The sequence below is a fragment of the Lepidothrix coronata genome, unplaced genomic scaffold (genome assembly GCF_001604755.1).
Source record: "Lepidothrix coronata isolate B3197 unplaced genomic scaffold, Lepidothrix_coronata-1.0 Scaffold12, whole genome shotgun sequence".
NCBI lineage: Eukaryota > Metazoa > Chordata > Aves > Passeriformes > Pipridae > Lepidothrix > Lepidothrix coronata.
In genome coordinates this window covers 7,549,911-7,569,678 of record NW_016690192.1, presented here as the reverse complement: position 1 = coordinate 7,569,678, position 19,768 = coordinate 7,549,911, and the positions used below count along the sequence as shown (strand labels likewise).

Genomic DNA, 19,768 nt, shown 5'->3' with positions numbered 1-19,768 from the left:
TGGCAGTGGGAAGCCATTCCCCCTTGTCTTGTTCCTCCAGGCCCTTGTCCAAAGTCTCTCTCCAACTCTCTTGGAGCCCCTTTAGGCACTGGAGGGGGTTCTAAGGTCTCCCTGGAGCCTTCTCCAGGTGAACACCCCCAGCTCTCCCAGCCTGTCTCCAGAGCAGAGAGGCTCCAGCCCTGGGAGCATCTCCATGGCCTCTGGACTTGCTCCAGCAGTTTCACATCCTTCTGCTGTTGTTCCTCAGGGCTGGAGGCAGCTCTGCAGGTGGGGTCTCACCTGAGAGGGCAGAGGGGCAGAATTCCCCCCTCCTCTACTGCCCACACTGTGGGATCAGCACAGCCTCTCCCCCACCAGCACCCCCAAGTCCTTCTCTGCAGTCCCATAAAAACTCCAGATTCTTATTTAAACCCATTTCCCCCCAAGAGCAGAACAACTCATTCTTCAGTGTAACATATTCAACCAGGTTTTAAAGAGATTAACTTGTCAAGTCCTTTTAAAACAGGTAGATGGAATAGAAGTCCCCTCATTCCTTAGAGGTTAAGTTGGGTGGTAGAAATAAATACCAGAAGTTTTCTAGGAACAGGAGTTCAAGTTTCAGGGTTTTATTATCAAAGTTTTGTAAAACAATTTCTGAAACTGTACATCGACATGGCACAGACTGTCGCCTACTTTTGTCTCTTTACCTGCACAAAAGTAAAAGCTCTGGAGCTGCTGGAACTAAGGAACAGCTTGGCTAACTACTCTGCAAATTCCATGGGGTCATTGTGTGCGGGAGGGACGGGACACTGTGGGACAGGAACACAAACTCGATTAGTTTATACAACTTGAGATCAAGTAAAAAGTACATTATCAGGTGGACTTGCTTTTAAAGCAAACCAAGGTCGGTTTAAAATGCACTCCCTGCTGCAGCGGGTGAGCTCCTGAGCAACCACACCTGGGATGAACTTCCACCAACCCTCCATCACTGGGCAGGGCTTCCATTCCCTTCCGGGCAGGGAAACCCATCCCAGCTCGCCCCAGACGGCACTGAACGGACTGAGAGCCCTCAGGAAGGTCAGTGCATTTTAACTCTGGCCAAGCCAACAAAACCCACCAGCAAAACCAAACCAAACCAACCCCAGCACGTGGCTTAAAACCAAAACTAAACCAAAGAGGACAAAAAGCTGGTGGGATCCAAGGCTGACCCTGGTGTGAGGTCACATGTCAGGCTCAGGGGCTGCCCCAGGTGTGCGTTGGTGCCACACTCCCAAGGCAGCCGGAGCATCCCTGCCCTGCTCCCGGGACACTAAAGGGGGACAGAGGGGGTCACACACAGCCCATGCTGGGGGGGGGTCATGCAGCCTCGGCCCCAGCGAGTCCCCCCCACCTGGAGCACGGAGGTCCCTCTATCAAGCTTTGGGTGTGAGTTAGTACAGGATGGACAGACCATGGAGAGCTCGGAGCTGGATACATCTAAGATTGAGGATTAACAAGTACAGATAAAAGAATCACATGGGTGGCCAGGGGGCTCAGTCGCTCATGTCCATGTCCTCCTCGTGGTGGTCATCCCCGTTCACTTTGGATTCCCTGCCGAGGTCCCCACTGCCCTTCTCGGCCCCAGGCTCCTTCCCCTTTGGGGAAGAGGCCTCTGCCAGTTTCTTCTCCTCCTTCTTGTCCTTCTCGCTGTCGTAGCCCTGCTCCTCCTCGTCGTAGTCCCTTGTGACCTGCTTTGCCAGGGAAAGGGACACGTTAGCACAGCCCTGGGGCACTGGGGGTGGGGCACAGGGGGTGTGTGGGCAGGGGGGGCTCCAGGGGTTTATTAAACATACTTTCACGTCCTTGTCGCTCTCGGATTTCCGGTCTCGATCCTTCTCCTTGTCTTTGCTTTTCTTTTTCTTGCTTGTTGACCGCTCCCTCTCATCTCTGCTCCTCTCCTTGTCCTTATCCTTCTTCTTTTCCTTTTTATGCCTGTGATGACACAGTAGAAGGATGAAACTCACCCTCACCCCAGGACTGGAACACATCCAGAGTGTCACCCACAGTTCACTACAAACCCCAGGGAAAATGGCAGCAAGCAATTTAGGGAACACCCTGCACATTCAGAAGACTCCCCAAAATCCCAATTTTTTAGCTCCAGATGTAGCACAACAACCACAAAGCCAAGGCTAAGAACATGGAACATCCCGAGTTGGAAGGGACCCACAAGAATCGTGGAGTTCAACTCCTGGAGAGTAAGAACAGCAATGTGCCAGCGTTCCACAAAGGAGCACCTCGAGCTCCCCGTTCTGGGAGAGGGTCACAAACACCCAGGGCCACCCCAAATCAGGTGACTGCTACTGTAATGAGCCAAAAGGAATGGGAATTCTGGCATCTCCTACTCCCACCACCCCTGGAACAGCTCACCCTTGGCATTCCCAGGCAACAACAGAGCAGCTCCAGCTTGGAGCTGATCAAATGATGCTAAAAGGGGTAACAGGCAGCAGAGATCCACCCAAACACACTCCATCCTCAACACAACACCCCAGGATCTTCCCTATAGGTGACACTTTGGGAATGTCTATCTAGACTCATTTTTTTAGCCACTCCCTGACCTTCTTGGAGACGGGGACCGGGACATTTTCCGTTTGGGAGATCTGGGCTTTTTGGGTGACCGTGTTCCACTCCGGCTCCTCCTGCGCCGTCTTTCTCTGTAGCAAAGACACAGAAGCTTTTCAATAATTTATGATTAAAGCTACAAATACATCTCTTTCTCCAAACCCAGCCCTGTTCAAAGGGTACTAAATCGTTGCTGAAATTACAAGTTAAACTTGGAGGTTTTTTGAAACAGTAACCTTTTGCATATATTTATTCCCTAAATCAGGAAGAGTTCGGCAGTGACCTCAGTGTCACACTGATACAAAGCAAGGAGAAATTGTTAAAGCCCAAAGCATTTACCTCAAAAATAACAGTTTCGGGGGAAGAATAAAGTATCTTATAGACAGAGAGTACATTTGCTTTTGTGCCTGTACCAGATATATCCACAAAGAAATCATCACCCAATGGAATCCTGGAGTACCTTGGCTCGGGAAGGACCTCAAAGCCCATCTCATTCCACTCCCTGCCATGGGCAGGGACACCTTCCACTAGACCAGTTGCTCAACTACAAGAACATTCTTCCTATTTAATATTAAAGTGGATCAAAATCATGCTGGAAAGAGAGACCAAGGAAAATCCCCTGTTCACATACCTGCTTGTGCTTCTGGATCGTCTGGTTGTGCTGTAGCTTTTGGGGGGAGTTTTAGAACGTTTCTTTTCTTTCTCTTCCTTCTTTTTATCCCTTTTAGTAAAAGAGAGATTGTCAGGTTAAGTCATTTTCAAACCATTTAAGCAGCAGTTCCTAATTTGCTACATAGGGAAAAGAAGGCAGTGCTGGTAATGACAGGGTGGCACAGTCTGGTCAGGATTTCTGAGGCCAGGCACATTATAATAATGGTTATGAATTATCTGAAGAAAAAATAAAAGCACAACTTTTACAGTTTCTCTGTACCAACAGCCCCAAATCTGCAAGTCTAGGTGCTCACATTTCCTGCTTTCCAAGGCAGCTATTGAGTGATGTTACAAGAAACTGTGACTTTAAAAAGAGCCACTGCTTCATTTTGTCCTGGGTTCTTTTTTTGTTTAAATCAAGCACCAAAATGTGGTAATTTAATTTCTAGCAAATAGTCTATCACAGAATCATAGAATCACTGAGGTTGGAAAAGCCCTCCAAGACCACTGAGTCCAACCTGTGCCCGATCCCCACCGTGTCACCCAGCCCAGAGCACTGAGTGCCATGTCCAGTCGTTCCTTGGACACCTCCGGGGATGGGAACTCCACCACCTCCCCAGGCAGCCCCTTCCAATGCCTGACCATTCTTTCCAGGAAGAAATTCCTCCTGATATCCAACCTGAACCTCTCCTGGTACAGCTTGAAGCTGTTTCCTCTCATGCTGTCCCTTGTTCCCTGGGAGCAGAGCCTGACCCCCACCTGGCTCCACCCTCCTGTCAGGGAGTTGCAGAGAGCCAGAAGATCCCCCCTGAGCCTCCTTTTCTCCAGCCTGAGCCTCCCCAGCTCCCTCAGCCACTCCTGGTGCTCCAGACCCTTCCCCAGCTCTGTTCCCTTCTCTGGACATGCTCCAGCCATTCCACGTCGTTCCTGAACTGAGGGGCCCAGAACTGCCCCAGCACTGGAGGCACCTCAGCAGTGCCCAGCACACAGAGACAGGCACCCCCCTGGTCAGGGTAAATTCCTGGTCAGGAGAGATTTCCTGAAGCCATTACCTGGTTTTGGATGTGCTCCTGGACCTCCTGCTTCTCTCTCTGGAATGAGATCTCCTTCGCCTGGGGCTTTTGGATCGCCTCCTACTTCTGGATTTGGAATGGGACCTTCTCCTTGATCTGCTTCTGGACCGTCTGCCAGGAACACACAACACAGGGTCAGACACAGGACATTCTGAGAGGCCTGTCACCATCGGGGAGTCAGTGGTAACAGCACTGCGAGGCACAACCAGATAGAAATGCAGAGAATTATACAGGACACAACGAAAAGTCTCAAATCAATCAGCCCTTACTAACCCACTGTACAGAATTATCAGTCATATTGCAGAGGAACTCTGGGAAGTCATGTTCAAATGAGAATAAATCTTCAGAACAGTAAAACAAATGAAAGGGGCCCTTTCAAGAAGTATTTTTGAAGGAATTCTTTCAGCTCTGGGAGGGTTTTTTAAAGCCCATGAGATACTTTTACCTGTGTCTGGATGAAGAAGGTGTCCTCCTCCTCCTCGAGCGTGACCTCGACCTTGAATGTCTTCTTTTTTCGTCTTTTTTGTCTGAAAAAGGAAAAAAACTCAAGCATTATTTTAGTATTTAAAAGGATTTTATAAAGGAAAGGACCTGGAGCTTCATGTAATACATATAAATAGATAAAGAAAATCTCATTTTGACATCTGAAATTAGGGCTTATCTACCATTTTCTTCACAAGAGGACAGAAAGAATGAACACATGACAGAGACATCTGACATAAGAGTTTTATGCAAAACTGAAGAAGTAAAAATTTAGAAAAGACTTAATTAAAATCAGTTAAAAGCTGGTGGCTGCAGGCCTATGGAAAGTCTTGTCCAAATTCCAGAATCTGCCATTTTGTGAGAGGCTAAAGAACCTCTCAAATGATTGTTTTGAATTTCCCACAAAAAAGCAAAAGCAACCAGCACATTTTTTCTGATATAAGACAAGAACAGGAGTTCTGTTCTTTCCCAAAAATCATCAGGAAGCTGCAAAATTGTATTTTCAGTGTTTCAAACTACTGCCTCTCAGATTTGATAGTTCTGACATTTGTGGGAGAACTGCTGCAGCTTGTTCTAAAATAAAATCTGCTGCAAAAAAGCTACAAAAAAGAGAATTATTTACAAACCTGCACAGATTAGGAACTGAGATAAAAGAAACCATCCCTGAGAACAAGCATCACTGGGGTGTCAACTGGTGAGGCCACTGCTGTTCCCATGAAATCTCAGAGACAGCAACAGTAACTGGGCATTTTGCAATCTTCAAATAAGTGAATTTTGGGAAAAATAATAGCTTAATTCCTGCCCCACCCTGTAGGACACACGGAGCATCCACTGCAGGTCAATTAAAACCCTGCCAGCTATAAATGCAGCCAATACAAAGCAGAAGCATTAAGCCAGTATTCTGCAGCCCATTAGCTTCTATCATGTACCACATCAAAGTGCATCCTGAAGGGAATGGCTCATCCTAGGGTCTGGAATTACCTGGCTCTATAGCAGCAGAGATTAAGGACTGTGCTTCTCGGACCCTCTTCATTGCTTCCTCTATTTCTTTACTGGAGGTATCTGATTTCAGACTCGGGGAGACAAGACCTGCAGCCACATGGTTCAACCTGGGGAACAGAGTTCCAGAAATTCATATTGATGAATCCAAGGGATACAGATGTCCACTGTCTGAGCCTGTTCTTAGAATCAGGGAATCCCGGAATGGTTTGGGTTGGGAGGGACATTAAACCTCATCTCAGGTTTAAACCTCCCAGGTAACTATCAGTAAGATAAGAGGGCATGGTCTTAAGCTGTGCCAGGAGAGGTTTAGGTTAGATATTAGGAAGAAATTCTTTACAGAAAGGGTAATCAGGCATTGGAATGGGCTGCCCAGGGAAGTGGTTGATTCTCCGTCCCTGGAGGTTTTTAAGATAAGACTGGATGTGGCACTTAGTGCCATGGTCTGGTAACCACGGTGGTGCTGGGATCAAGGGTTGGACTTGATGATCTCGGACGTCTTTTCCAACTCAGCTGATTCTGTGATTCTCATTCCACCCCCTGCCATGGGCAGGGACACCTTCTACCAGACCAGGGTGCTCCAAACCCCATCCAAGCTCCCAGTTGCCTCCAGCAGGACAAGGATTGGACATTGAATTCCCACAGATATTCTCCAGATCCCATGCAGTGCAATATAAGTGAACATTAATGCTTACTTTGGATCCACTGTGCTCATCAGTTTTAGGAGCTGATCTGCTGCAAGAGACTGTGAGGGGAAAAAAAACCAACAAGTTAAAATCATGTGTACTCAGGACTATTTGCCTTGAATGTCCCCTCAGCAGTGGCTAAGGCAGGAATTCTTCACAGATGGAAAAACCAGACCAGAACACCCCCAGACAAAGAGGAAAAGGCACATTGATCTGGTTTAACTGGAGGATGGCGGGAAGGTGTGAACATCACACTGCAGTGGTGCTCAGGGGCTTTATTTTCCACAGCAGCCAAACACAGGCCCTGCCCTGGACAGAATCAGGGCATAAAAACAGAAATATATAAAAATACACTGCTGGTGTGCATATATATATACACACACACATTTTAATAACCTGGTGTCCAGGGTATTTCCCTGTTAATTCAGGAGAACAGAGTCCTCAGAGAACAAAGCTTCCTGTCCGCTAAAGGCCTCAATGCCAATTTATGAACAGTAAACATCTAAAAATTCCATGAAAACATGTATTCTACAGCTCTTAGGAAAATCCAGGTGTTATTAGGATTAGTCACCTCCTGTACCAGTGAGGTATTAACAAAATGTTTAGTCCTCACTCATTTTCTTTTACGTATATGTAACAGTTTGTTACATTCAGCTGGTTTAATGCACAGGAGACAATTCTCCATCACACCAACTTCAGATTTTTCTAATATGCATTTAAAATATTTATTTTTTCCATTTGTAATTTCATTTTCACCATGATTTGCTTTTCCTCCACATGGAATGCATAAAAAGAGTGCTAAATGCTGGGTTTGTCAGCAGTGCATTTAATTATTGCTACTGTACAGTATTTGGTTCTTGTATCTTAAAAATTCTATTTGTAAATATATGTATATGCTCAATATGTTAATATAGTTTTATATATTTAGATAAATATATTCAATATTCTATTATTACTTAGTATGTTAAGTCTTTTTATCCAGCTTTAACAGCCTAACAAAGTCTCCTATCTGTTTTCTACACCTAAAAGATTAAGAAGTCAAACTATTTTTTTTACTCTAAGTACAAGACAGGCTCATGACCTGATTATGACACATTTAAAATATTTCATTACTATTCCCAAATTATTTCTCAGGCCTTTCCAGCATTTAATTTGATATTCAAGCAGATACTCTTTATTCCAAGCAGGTTCTCACAGAAACCAATCACTGGAGTTTCCAGGCAGTATATAAATGAAAATTACTTTTAAAATAGAAAAGAGGGGGGACAATGAAGGGTATTTTGGGCCATACCTGAGAGTTTAGGTTTGCTCCAGGAAGCCCGAGAGCAGCAAGGGCAGGATCAAGAGCAGGAGCTCCTAAAGCAGCTAAAGGAACAGCACCAATCTGGGACAGAGATAGCAATTAGAGCACAGTCATTAATAAAAACCTGGGTTAGCAAGGAGAAAATCAACATTCCCACACATGAGACATGTAGAAATCTGAGCTGGGCTTTACTTCAGCTTCCAGCTACAGGAAACATTATACAAAGGTCAGAGAGAGTGTTTCAGGATTCCTTATTCAGGGATTCCAAAGTTTACTATATATGAAAGTGGATGGAGTTGCGCTTCCTCTGCATCCTGACAGGTGTGTGTGGGGGGGGAAGGCAAAAAAGTAAAGTAAAGCATTCCACCAAATTCAAGGAATAGTTTAAAATGAAATGATTTTCCAGTGCTAAAATGAAAATTCCTTATAAGTTTCTGAGGCAACCACCTCATTTCTAATTCAATTTAGGATTGAAATGAATGTTTTATGTTAAAAGGCAATGTAACAGTATTACATCTTTGCAGATTTCTCAGATCTGGTTAAAACTGGCAAATGGGCTGAAAAGCTACTGGAAGAGCAAGTAGGATAATGACATAGGTCTGAATTCCTTTAATTCCTCCAGAAGCCTCCTTAAAGCAGCTCATGTTTGGCCATTTAAATTGACTGAGATGATCAACAGACACTGAAACCAAACACACTTTCAAGATGTGTTTGAAAAAACTGACTTCACTGAATTCCCATCACATGGACGTGTTAAATACATTCCACCATTAAGTGCACTGGGACCAGGTTGGGATTCAGAGTGACAGAGCTAAAATTAACGTGGCTTAACCACCACTTTCAGGAATTCATATACACAGTTCTCAGTGAACAGAATCAGGCTGTATTTGGTTCTTCCAACCCTTTCCTCGTTTCCAAGTTTAAATTCAGGATTTTCCCTCCACATTGGGTTAAAAGCTTCTGAGCAGCTCCATGGCAAGGGGATCCTTCAGCTAAGCTGAAGTAGGTTTGAGAACTGCAGAATTAATGAAGCTTTATTATTATTAATTTGCCTCTTGACTTTGATTCTCTGTTCCCTGGTAAGAGATGTGTGTTCCCACAATGTATTACTCTCACTGTTCATCTTCCACACGAATTCTTGTGGGTTCAGATAATGAGGCTCCAATTTTCCCCTCAGCTGGAGTATTAATGAAAGGAATCTCCCAGCATGGCAGCTCCTTGGACTCCATGAATTTAAAACCTATGAGATCTCTACTGCTGGCAAATCTGCAAGTACAATGGATAAAAAGGGATGGGAGACAGAAACAAACAGGGCCCTGAGACACCAGAAGCATCATTTCAGGGAAATAAGAAGATCCCATTTAGCAACTAATCACTGTTTTGCCCCAATTCGTATCAGAGCTGTAACAACCATCAGGGTTTGGAACTATTCTAGGAATTGGCACTAGCACATCAGGCCTGAAAAAAAGAGCAGGAATGAAGTGAGAACCCAGCAGAACACACCCAATGGTCTCCCCTGGCCCAGCCCAGGTGAGAATTTACCTGAGAGAGTGGGTTGGGAGTGGGCAGCAGTCCACCTCCGGGCAGCAGCCCAGCCACTGCATTAGCTGGTGCCAAGAGAGACAAAGCCTTAGTCTCATCAGGAATGACTCCTGCAGAGAAACAGCCTGGCATTAGAGTGCATCCCATCCCAGAGGCAGAAAATACACAAATACACCCAGCAAAGTCTCCCTGATACACCACCTGAGTTTGTTGAAAGTACTTATGTTGGCTAAAATACAAAGCTTGATGGCTATTAATATTTAGCATTAACTTTTTTGTCAGAATGCAACTTCAATGGGTGAAAATTTGACTGTTCCTTTTTCTCTACAAAAGGTTAAGTTTCTAGAGCAAAAAAATAGCACAATACACACTACTTTTTTGTTAACACTGCCAAGGTTTCATCACCTGTACTCGATTTTTAAGTCATGAACCAAACGTAAGCAAGCACAGTCGGTTCTCCAGGGGTGTGCTCTCAACTTTCAAAAGCTGTTTTATGAACAACGACTCGTGTCGGCTGCTTCACTACAAAGCACACAGAAAAATCAAGATACACAAGACAAAAAAAGTTTGATTTAGGGGTTAATAATATGGTACAGTTCACTATTGTTTTCTTTTACACCTACCATACAAATTTTGTCAAACTTAAAGAGAAGGGATGGATATTTGGGGTTGAATCAAGCGTAGGGCTTTTGCTGACGTGTCATATGGAAATGCAAGTCCCTGCAGGTCTCCAAGAAGGCTGTGTGTGTGTCTGGGGGTGGCTGGTGGATACAGGGAATGGTGGCACATTCCTTACCTGTGCAGTAAAATGCATTTGTTCCATTATGTGCCACGCTTAGTGTACCAAGAATGCTGCTACAAACTGCCATGGCAGGGGGAACTTCTGGCCCAAAATCTTGCAGCCAACTAAGACAAACGTCTTATTTCTCTGCCTGCTCTGCACAGGGAATTTTAAGGGCCCTACTAGGAAACAATAGTGTAGGTATTTTTACTCTATCCAACAGCAAAAGCCCTATACAGATGGATTAATTTGTTAATGTGCCCAAGCCCCCAAAATGAGAGTTCAATAAAACAATTTTACTATATATTTGCAAATACCAGTAGTGTTTCTGTAATACACATTAAGAAACTGCATCTCATCATAAAACATACAATATGTACAGGGCACTTAAGAGAAACTGGATAAGCTGCAGAAGAAAACTGTTGGGTGGTATTTTCAGCAGGGCCTGGTATATAGTTCAGGCTGAACCAGGGAAAAGAACTGTAAAACACAACAACAAAAAAGAAAAACCACTGTTAAATAAAGGTAATGGTTCCTCCCACCTATACTGAGAAGTGCCGATAATCTACATAAACGTACAATACACAGCACTGTTATCTGGCCCGTGGCACTGAGCTGGCAGCAATTTAGATACCCAAAGTTATGGAGGGACAGGGGGAAAAAGGTCATGGAGGCAAAGGGCAGTAATGCATAAATATATCAACATACCTACAGAGAGATTATGGGGTCATTTTGCATGCAAAATTATGTCTCAGAGGATATTTATCAATTATAGCTAAACATTTCAAATTAGTGCAACTACAACATTTCTGGCATCTAAATACAAATCCTCAGACTTAGCTCGAGACACCTCATAGAAGATCTGCATCCATTAAAAAAAAATCATGCATCTGATCCTCTAATTGTTTCTTTAAAAAGTATTTAAATAAACTACAATTGAAAAAAAGCAATGAGGCCCCTCACCAGTTAATTTTCATGCTTCAAGAGCTTTTTTTACTGCTGCTTTGTTAGAACCATGAAATACTGCATGAATGTGTAGAAATGAAAGAAAAAGAAACAGACAAAAGAAACAAACATTAACCAAAGAACCTAAACACCCCCCCCAGCCATCTTTAACCTTAAGAGTTCCTTCCAAATCCAGGAATAGCCCAGAGAAAATGACAAATACTAAACCTTACCGTAGCCTTTGTGTATAGTTCTATAACACAAAGCAACAGCCACCACCAAAGTGTCTGTGTGAGCTAAAACTTGGGACAGGGGGGGAATTATTTCACTGAACAGATAATAAACATTTGCTTTAGTGACAGGCAATATTGACACAGATTAATCAGCACAGTAAAAATCTGAGAGAGGAGGGCCCCGTTCACAGTAGTTCAGCACACGCCTGGCTTTAAGCACATGAGCAGTGTCACTGGGGTTTTAAACTTGCTGTTTGGTGCTCAGTTTGTTCAACTGGGACCCTGGCAGTCTGAATTTTAAGGGAAAACTGTTCTCCAGCTCAGGGACAGAACCATGGGATTACCAAACCAGGGGCAATACTTTATTGGCTGAACATATCTCTTGTGATATGCCAAAACCATCAAATTCTGAACTGCTCAAACACCACAAGGTACAGCCCACGAGGAACTCCTTGATTTAACAGGCCCATTACAATATTCTGCTTTAATAATTTGATTTTCTTTACACAATCTCAAGCAAAACTACTGGGCAGGTTTCTCTGTGTGCCAGATTTATCCACAGTGGACAAAGTGAGACTGACCAGGAGAAAAGTGGTTTTATCCTTGTAGGAAGAGTTAAACACTGACATTATTCACATGGGCCTTGGAGAATATTCCAGCACTAACTCAGCTGGACTGGTGCTGTATTTAACACACAGACAAGGACAAGATGCCTTTCAGCTCTGCTATTACACCTCAACTAGTGGCAGCAGGAGCAGTAACTCCATTGCAGGGGGGGTTCTGTACCCTCAGAAAGCAGCACAGCTCAAAGGCCACACTGCACATTCCTACACTCCAGGGATTAAGTTTTATCTGTTAAGTTTAAATTTCATATCTTTTAAGCTTCAGGAATACAAAGATAAGATAAGACAGCTCCCCAGGCTTTAAGAGACAGCTACAGCATTACAGTGTCTTGATTACAGGTCTGACCCCAGGTCATGTACCAAACTTAATCTGCAAGATTTTATTAAATTCAAGCTTTCCCAGAAGTAAATCAAGAAAAGTACAAGTACAATGGAAATCAGTTACTTCTAAAGCAAGTCTAGAAGAGTTTAATAAGACTTCTGTAAGAAGAGGTGTCTTCTCAGCACTTTGCTTTTAAGGTAAGTTCCAAAAACCCTGCTCATTGCCTTTCAAATTACTGTAACACCCTAAAATGTAAAAATAAAAAGAAGAAGAGAAAATGTAGTTAACAAGTGGTTACACCAGGAAAACACTTGGGGACTTGAGTGCTTGCTGGCCTTTAGTTAATGGCTAGAATCCCCTGTAGCTGCAGAGGACCCACTGTTTTTCAGTCATCTGGAAGGGCTTTGCATTTGCCTTCTCCACTACAAAAATCACACACACAAATAACAGAGAGAAGAGTTTATTATTTAGCAAAATTCTATTAAATATATCAAGGATGAACAAGAAAACTTGGAATAAAAAACTAGGACCAGTGCCCATGTGGCACCTCTTGGAAGATATCACTTTTGAATTAAACCATAATTATTCAAACCCTTGGTATATTGGACTCCACAAGGAGAGTGAGGGCCTTTTTGGGATGTTCCCAAATAAATGCAGTGACAGCATATCCCAGAGGAATGCTAGTTCCTCTCCCATGCACTCCAGGGAGGGACAAACCATTCTCATGAAGAGAGTGAAAGTAGTAAATGCTTAATTATTAAGGCAAAAGTTGCTTAAAATATTGACCTGTTTGCATTTAAGTCTGTTTGGGAAATGTCTCATTGAGACAGATACAGAGCAAAATTTGCAAACAATTCTGCCTAAAATGTTATTATTCTAAACTTTAAGACACACAAAACCTCCCACTTTCATGAGGTGAATGAAATCATTGAGCCCAGGGGCCAAAGGCAACATACCAAGGGTTTCAGGATGGAGATATTTGAGTGTTTGACATTGGACTAACGCTGGGTTTTTTGTACTAGACAGGAATGAAACCCCACCAAAGGTGGCTCCGTGGGCCATTAAACAAGTCACAAACCTTCTGCATAGGGCACCACTATGAGGGCTCTGTCCACGAACACGGTGTTTGTCAGGTGCTGCGCCACCACCGCCGAGTCGGGGTCGTGGAACTTCACAAAGCACACGCGCGACGACACCGGCAAGGGGGAGTCACTGCGGGAGAGAGACAGGGAACCAGTTACCAGGGGTCACACCACACCCAGTCAAAATTGCATAAATAACCTTTATTGCCTCACTTGAACTGGGCAGTAGTTGTCAGGTTCAATATATTCATGAGCAGGCACCTAAATGCAACTTAATTTTTGTCTGGGAGAAGGGAAGGAGGCCAAAGAAAATGCTGCTGAGAAAGATAAAAAGTTACCAACTATGTATCTGTTAAACCCAGGGGTTTTACACTCCCTGATCTAGGCCCCAAATTGCTAATTAAGGTAAATTATAACAAAAAGAGGGGGATGATTAAAAGATCACTGTGACTTGTGACAAGGGCAGTGTGGGGACAGGACATGGGGTGATGGCTTTAAGCTGCCAGAGAGTGGGGTCAGATGGGATAGTGGGAAGGAATTCTTCCCTGTGAGGGTGGGGAGGCCCTGGCATAGGCTGCCCAGAGAAGCTGTGCATGCCCCATCCCTGGAAGCGTCCCAGGCCAGGTTGGACAGGACTTGGAGCAACCCTGGGATAATGGAAGGTGTCCCTGCCCATGGCAGGGGGTGGAACTGGATGGGCCACCATTCTGTGATTCTGTTTTATTCATCAACCCAATTTCATACAAGCTTCTAGACCAAACTTCACCATTCAGCCTCTCCCACGCACAGCAATGCCATGTTCATCCTGAGGGATGCACAGTGCTGAGCTTGTGTCTGTCCTTCAGTAGTGAAGAACAAAACACAAGTTTCAAGAAACTCAGCCAGGCAATGCTACAGTTCACTCTACTGAGTGAAAAGCTCCTTAACACAGACCTCCCTCCCTACAAGGGAGGTCTGTACCTACCCCTCAGCTCAGAACCAGCCTATCTAAAAAAAATCCCAGACAATGAAAATCCAAAAGAGAATCAAGACACTGAGTCATTTAAAAAAAATAAAAAAACCTGCGGAAATATCTACTTCCTACAACAACCGGAAAGAATTGTACAACTACAGCTGTGCGTTCCCTAAAATAAACTCCCAAAAACTAGATGCAGAGTCAACTCAGTAAAGGTCCAGAATGGATTAAAAAAGTCCCTATGTCCTGAAAGTGGTGCAGATTTTCCTTTAATTGGATGTATAAAGTAAAGGACAGCAAGTAAAATTATTCTGCAGACAGAGCTGTGCAACAGATGAGTTAAAAGCTGCCTCCAGAAGGCACAGGAAGAAGCAGCCAGTCCTGAAGCCCTTGTTCCTACCCCAGGCCAGGGCACAGCTGCTGTTTTTTCTGCCCTCAAGTATCAGGGGCACAGATCAGCCTGAAGAGCTCAGAAAACACTGATTGCTGACAAGGATCTATCTTTCCTTATTGGATTCCCAGACAATTCAAAGACAAGCTCTCCCAGTGCATCCCCCCGCCAGCACAGCTTTATTTGGGTTGCTGGAGGCTGATCAAGCCTTTCAGCACTGGGAGTTGTCAAAATTCAGGGGAACGACTCTGGCACACCCAGACAGAAATCCAGGGTCTATTTTGGTCTCTGCAAATGCCAAACCCTCTCTCACCTTCACCACCACCTCAGCCCAATGTACACAACTCAACTACTGCCCACAATGTCCCTCAGATCACACTTTAATAACTTTAAATTTAACCTCAGCTGAGAAACTAGATTGGAACCAGCACACTGCAGTTTTTAAAGCATTAAAATTAGTAACAGCCACTTGCTCCAACAGCTTGAATAAATAACAGATTGAATAAATTGGGAAGGAACTGCAGTGATAAACGGCCCAGAGATAGAAATATTGAAACTCTGAGCCCTTTTGGACGCAGGAATCCACAGCTGAAATAGTGCCTTTTTAACCCATAATAAGAAGTAATAAAGTAATTATTATTAATAATTATTATTAATAAGAACAGATAAATAACTAAGAAATAAAAGTAAACATAATTAATAATAACCCCCCCAAAATAATTAATAAAAATGTAAAATCAAAGAAGCAGGCGTTTAACAAAATCTCCATAGTAAAACTGCAAAGAAAAGTAAATCAAGGAGTGATGGCAAAGTTGTAGGATTTACTCATCTAAGTTGTAAAAAAAATATACAACTCATTACATAAAAGTAATACAACATTTTCAGGCATTCTTAAAATGTCTGTGATAACAAAGGAATGTTATCAAGGACACAGAGCAGACTCTATTGAGTCTTTAGCAGATCTTGTTTACAGCCAGAAGCACCACAAGGAATGCTTTGAGATAGCTGAGTTTTTCCTAAAATAATGAATATAACAAACAACTGACAGTGTTCGGCAGTGCCTCTGCAGCCTGACATCTCATATGCATCTGTGTGCTGCACTTTTAAAAATGGCATTTCCAGTCACTCTAAAATCCAAGCTGAATGAAATCCATCAAGAACTGAATGTTCTCAACAGTTCCAAAAAAAGCCACCATCCATCATTATTGTAATTCAGTAGAGATTGATACACACTCAGTAATTGTCTATCAGCCTGGATACACGAGGATTTTCTGGGGCTGAACAATGGGCCTGGAGTACAGGAGACTCAGGAATCCATTCCCTCCAGGATTTTCTGGGGCTGAACAATGGGCCTGGAGTACAGGAGACTCAGGAATCCATTCCCTCCAGGATTTTCTGGGGCTGAACAATGGGCCTGGAGTACAGGAGACTCAGGAATCCATTCCCTCCACTTTCCAGTTTGGATGAAGCTTTATGGAACACAATAAGGAAGAGAACCAGGCCATGGAGCTGGGGGAAAGCAGGAGGAAGAGGGAAGTAGAGTTTGGGGAGGGAGAATGGAAGAAGTCACAAAGTTGGTTGTGGATTAAAGATAAATGTGAAATAGGTGATTAATAAACTGGAATAAGGGGATGGATAGGAGAGAGAAAGAGAAATGTAGAGAAGCTTGGGAAGTTATGTCTGATCTGGCAGCCCAGGAGAAAAAGGAAGTTCTGGAGAAGACAGCAGAGTCAGAGTGACACAGATCAAACAAGGAGGTGGAGCAAGGGAAGTAGGATTGGTTACTCAGAAATGCTACAGGCAAGAAAGAATCCCAGCAGGATCCAGGACACAAAGGAATTGAGATGGAGAGAACTCACAGACAATAACTTGTATCCTGTATCCCCCCAAAACTGGATGAACACCATGGGCAGGGAAAAGTCAGGACCTGGAATTTAAAGGAGAAGGGACAGAAAAAGGAACAGCAAAAGAACCTGTCACTATTAGAAAATGAGTGAAATGGAACTGGGGTCTCTGAAGCACCTCAAGAGCAGATCCCTGAGCACCCCAGGGGCTCCAGAGGTGCCAGAGCCCTTGGTACACAGAGGGAAGGACACCAAACCATACAAGGAATCTCTTAACAGATTAGTTAATGAGTATCTAAAGCTACAAAGTTTTACCATTCACCTCTAACAACCTTCCCGAAAAATGAGGCCAAGTGTTAAAACCCAGAGCAGACATGAAACAACTGCACCTTTTACAGGTGAGTTCTCTCCCATCCCACTACAGTTATCCCAGCTGGGAATGAGAACTCATGGCTGGAACTGTCCCTGGATTTTGGGTACAGTTACATTCCAATTCCAACCCGAAACTGCCAAGACAAAGACACTGCAAGAATACCAGTGCACACTCAGCTGTCAGGATGGCTGGGTTTCCCTTGGTTTGTCCTAGCAGGGATTGAAGACTCAGTGAGACAAAAAAAGAATATAATGCGATAGCTTTTTTCCTCTAAAATAAAAAATCCAAGTACCTTTGGGCATTACAAATAATTGACTGAGTTCTTGTTTGATTATTCTCCAATCCTTTTTCATCATGGCAAAACCAAACCCATTAACTTACATAATGAATATGCAAAACAGCAACAGAAAATGACATCAGATCTATAAATCCAATCAAACAGACACAACCATCACCAGTGTTAACACTGAAGCTCCATATTGCATCAGAAAGGATCCTGAAAGCCTTAGTGTCATCAGAATTAAATTGCAAGTAAAGACATAAAAACTAACTTAGATTTTTTTTTTGTTTGTGGATACTTCCACATTACTGAGGTACCTGAAACTTAATTTTCAGATTATATACACATGATAAATACGTATAATTTGTATATTAGTGGTTACCTGACCATTTTGCACAGAATTCTCGCAAAGAATGCATATATATGTATATAAACTTGAGTTTTACGGCCATAATCCACAAACTGCTACAGTTCTGGAGATGATCTAGACAGCAGAGGCTCTCTGGGCACAACCCCGGGCCAAACGGGCATTTCCTGGGAGGATCACACGTGTAACCACACGCCCTAAATTACCGCCGTCTCCCCGCAATTCCTGCTGAGAACTCAAACCCTTTGGGGTGCGCGGTGGCTCCGCCTGAGAACACCGGGGACCCCCGGGGGGGAGAGCAGAGATTCCCCAAGCGCTTCCGCAAGGGGGGCCCGCGGCCGGGCGGGACCCCCCGGGGGCCGTGGGGGCGGCCCAGGCCGGGATCCGCCGGGGGCCGTGGCGGGGCCGGGCTGGAATCCGCCGGGATCCCTCGGGAGCGGCGACGGCTCGAGAAGGGATCCCCCGGGATCCACAGGGGCGGGAGCGGGGGCGACCCGGGCCGGGATCCCTCAGGATCCGCCGGGAGCGGGGGAGGCCCGGTCCGGGCTGGGCGGTGCAGGCGGGCGGAGGCGGCGCTGGGCCGCGGGGAGGGCGGGGGAGGGGGGGCGGCGGGCCCGGGCCGCACTTACTCGGGGGGGAAGAGGCGCAGCTCCTCGATCTTGCCCAGGAAGCCGAAGAGGGTCCGCATCTGCTCCGAGCTGGCGCTGGGAGAGACGTTGGTGACCTGGATCACGTCGGTGCCGCTGCTGGAGGCCATCGCGCCGCCGCCCGCTCCGCCGGTGCTGCGGGGACACAACGGGGCGGATGAGGCGCGGCGCAGACCCCCGTTTCCCTGGCCCGGGCCCCTCAGCCCCGGGCCCGTTCCGCTCCCCCCGTTCCCGTCCCGTCCCGGCCCCGCTCCCTCACCAGCCTGCCCGGGCCGCAGTGTCCCACAATGCACCGCGCCGCGCCTGCGCGCGCCGCCACCGCACGCGGCCTCGCGCGTGCGCCGCGCCGACACCGACGCGCGCACACACCCGCGCGCGCGGGGGCGGCGCGTGCGCGGAAGGGGCGCCCCCCACAGGCTGCCGCCCGCCCCGAGCGCGTGCGCAGGAGAACGAGCTGCGCGTGCGCGGAGTGCCGTGGGGCGTGGGAGGGACGCGGGACCTCCCGCGCGCGGGAAACCGCGTGTGAAGGGCCGTGAGGGGGCTGTGAGGGGTCTGACAGGCTTTCAGGGGTCCTGGGGAACCGTGAGGGGTCTGGGGGGCTGTGAAGCGGCTGAGGGGTCCGTGAGGGATCTGAGGGGATTGTAAGGGCTCTAAGGGAGCTAAAAGGGCTCTAAGGGACTGTGAGGGGTTGGAGGGACCATGAGGAACCATCAGGGGCTGTGAGGCCTCTGAGGAGACGTGAAGACACACGAGGGAGCCATGAAGGGTCTGAGGGGCTGTCCAGCGTCGGTGGGACCGTGAGGGGTGTGAGGGACCATGGCACACCATGAGGGTCTCCGAGGGACTGTGAGGGGCCATTATTTCCTCCTTCTCACTTCATCATTTCAGAGACTAAACTGTCACACAGTTTACTGCCCTAGCAGTGTGAGGTTGGGGTGGGAATTTCTCCTTAATATTAGAGAGGAAAAAAAATTACTTGCAGCTAATATTATACAAACCACACTATTTCCTGGTGAATTTGCTGCTTTTCTATAAATGTATTTCCCCATAAATGTTACTGCATGTAAGCAACTTCAAACAAGCCTTATTTATTAATGAAGCTGAAAATCTGCCACACCTGATTCATAACACAGAACACATTCACTGTCCTCCCTTACTAGATAACTACATTTCCACTTACAAAATACCACAGATGCAATGTCTCATACTGAATTGCCACAAATGTACTTAAACTCCAAATTTTAATTTGTCAGCAATATCGTATGTTGAATTTACACTAATTTCCAAAAGCACAATGCAACTTAGATGAAACCAACCTACACTATTTTTATCAAGGCCCTGAGGGACAGAGCAATGGCCCTCTGAAGTCCTAAAAAGCCATTTTTAAGCACCACTAGTTTTTTAATATCAGTTGTTCCACTGAAAGAGCAGACCGAAAAAAAAAGGGGGGGGAATTAAAGAACACTGGTAAAAAATTAATGAGGCCAAGATCCTTAGTTGAGAGCAAGGGCCTGAAGTTCGAGTTTCCTGAATCACATACTTAACTAATGTACTTAAACCTTAACTAATTACTTTTAATTTAAATGGAACTACTCATAGAAGCATTTTTCA

At 45.3% G+C, this 19,768-nt stretch overlaps 1 protein-coding gene across 6 annotated transcripts; it reads right to left on the bottom strand.

The window, feature by feature from the left end:
• Window positions 1–572: 572 nt before the first annotated feature.
• On the bottom strand, window positions 573–18,459 carry SRSF11 (serine and arginine rich splicing factor 11). Of its 6 annotated transcripts, none has more exons than XM_017805532.1 (13): window positions 18,417–18,443; window positions 18,140–18,292; window positions 13,297–13,430; window positions 9,315–9,424; window positions 7,761–7,853; window positions 6,479–6,528; window positions 5,766–5,893; window positions 4,747–4,828; window positions 4,281–4,412; window positions 3,209–3,298; window positions 2,574–2,669; window positions 1,812–1,950; window positions 573–1,706 (listed from the first exon to the last, which is right to left on the bottom strand). In XM_017805532.1, exons 2-13 carry the CDS (start codon window positions 18,265–18,267, stop codon window positions 1,512–1,514), a joined length of 1,377 nt encoding a protein of 458 aa, XP_017661021.1. In that variant the 5' UTR covers window positions 18,268–18,292; window positions 18,417–18,443; the 3' UTR covers window positions 573–1,511. The 6 variants fall into 6 exon arrangements, with proteins under 6 accessions (XP_017661021.1, XP_017661023.1, XP_017661024.1 ...); XM_017805534.1 differs by having other exon boundaries at window positions 1,512–1,709; window positions 9,315–9,836; window positions 18,417–18,459; XM_017805535.1 differs by lacking the exons at window positions 18,140–18,292; window positions 18,417–18,443 and adding an exon at window positions 10,467–12,463 and having other exon boundaries at window positions 1,512–1,709; window positions 9,315–9,836; window positions 13,297–13,410.
• Window positions 18,460–19,768: the final 1,309 nt, after the last annotated feature.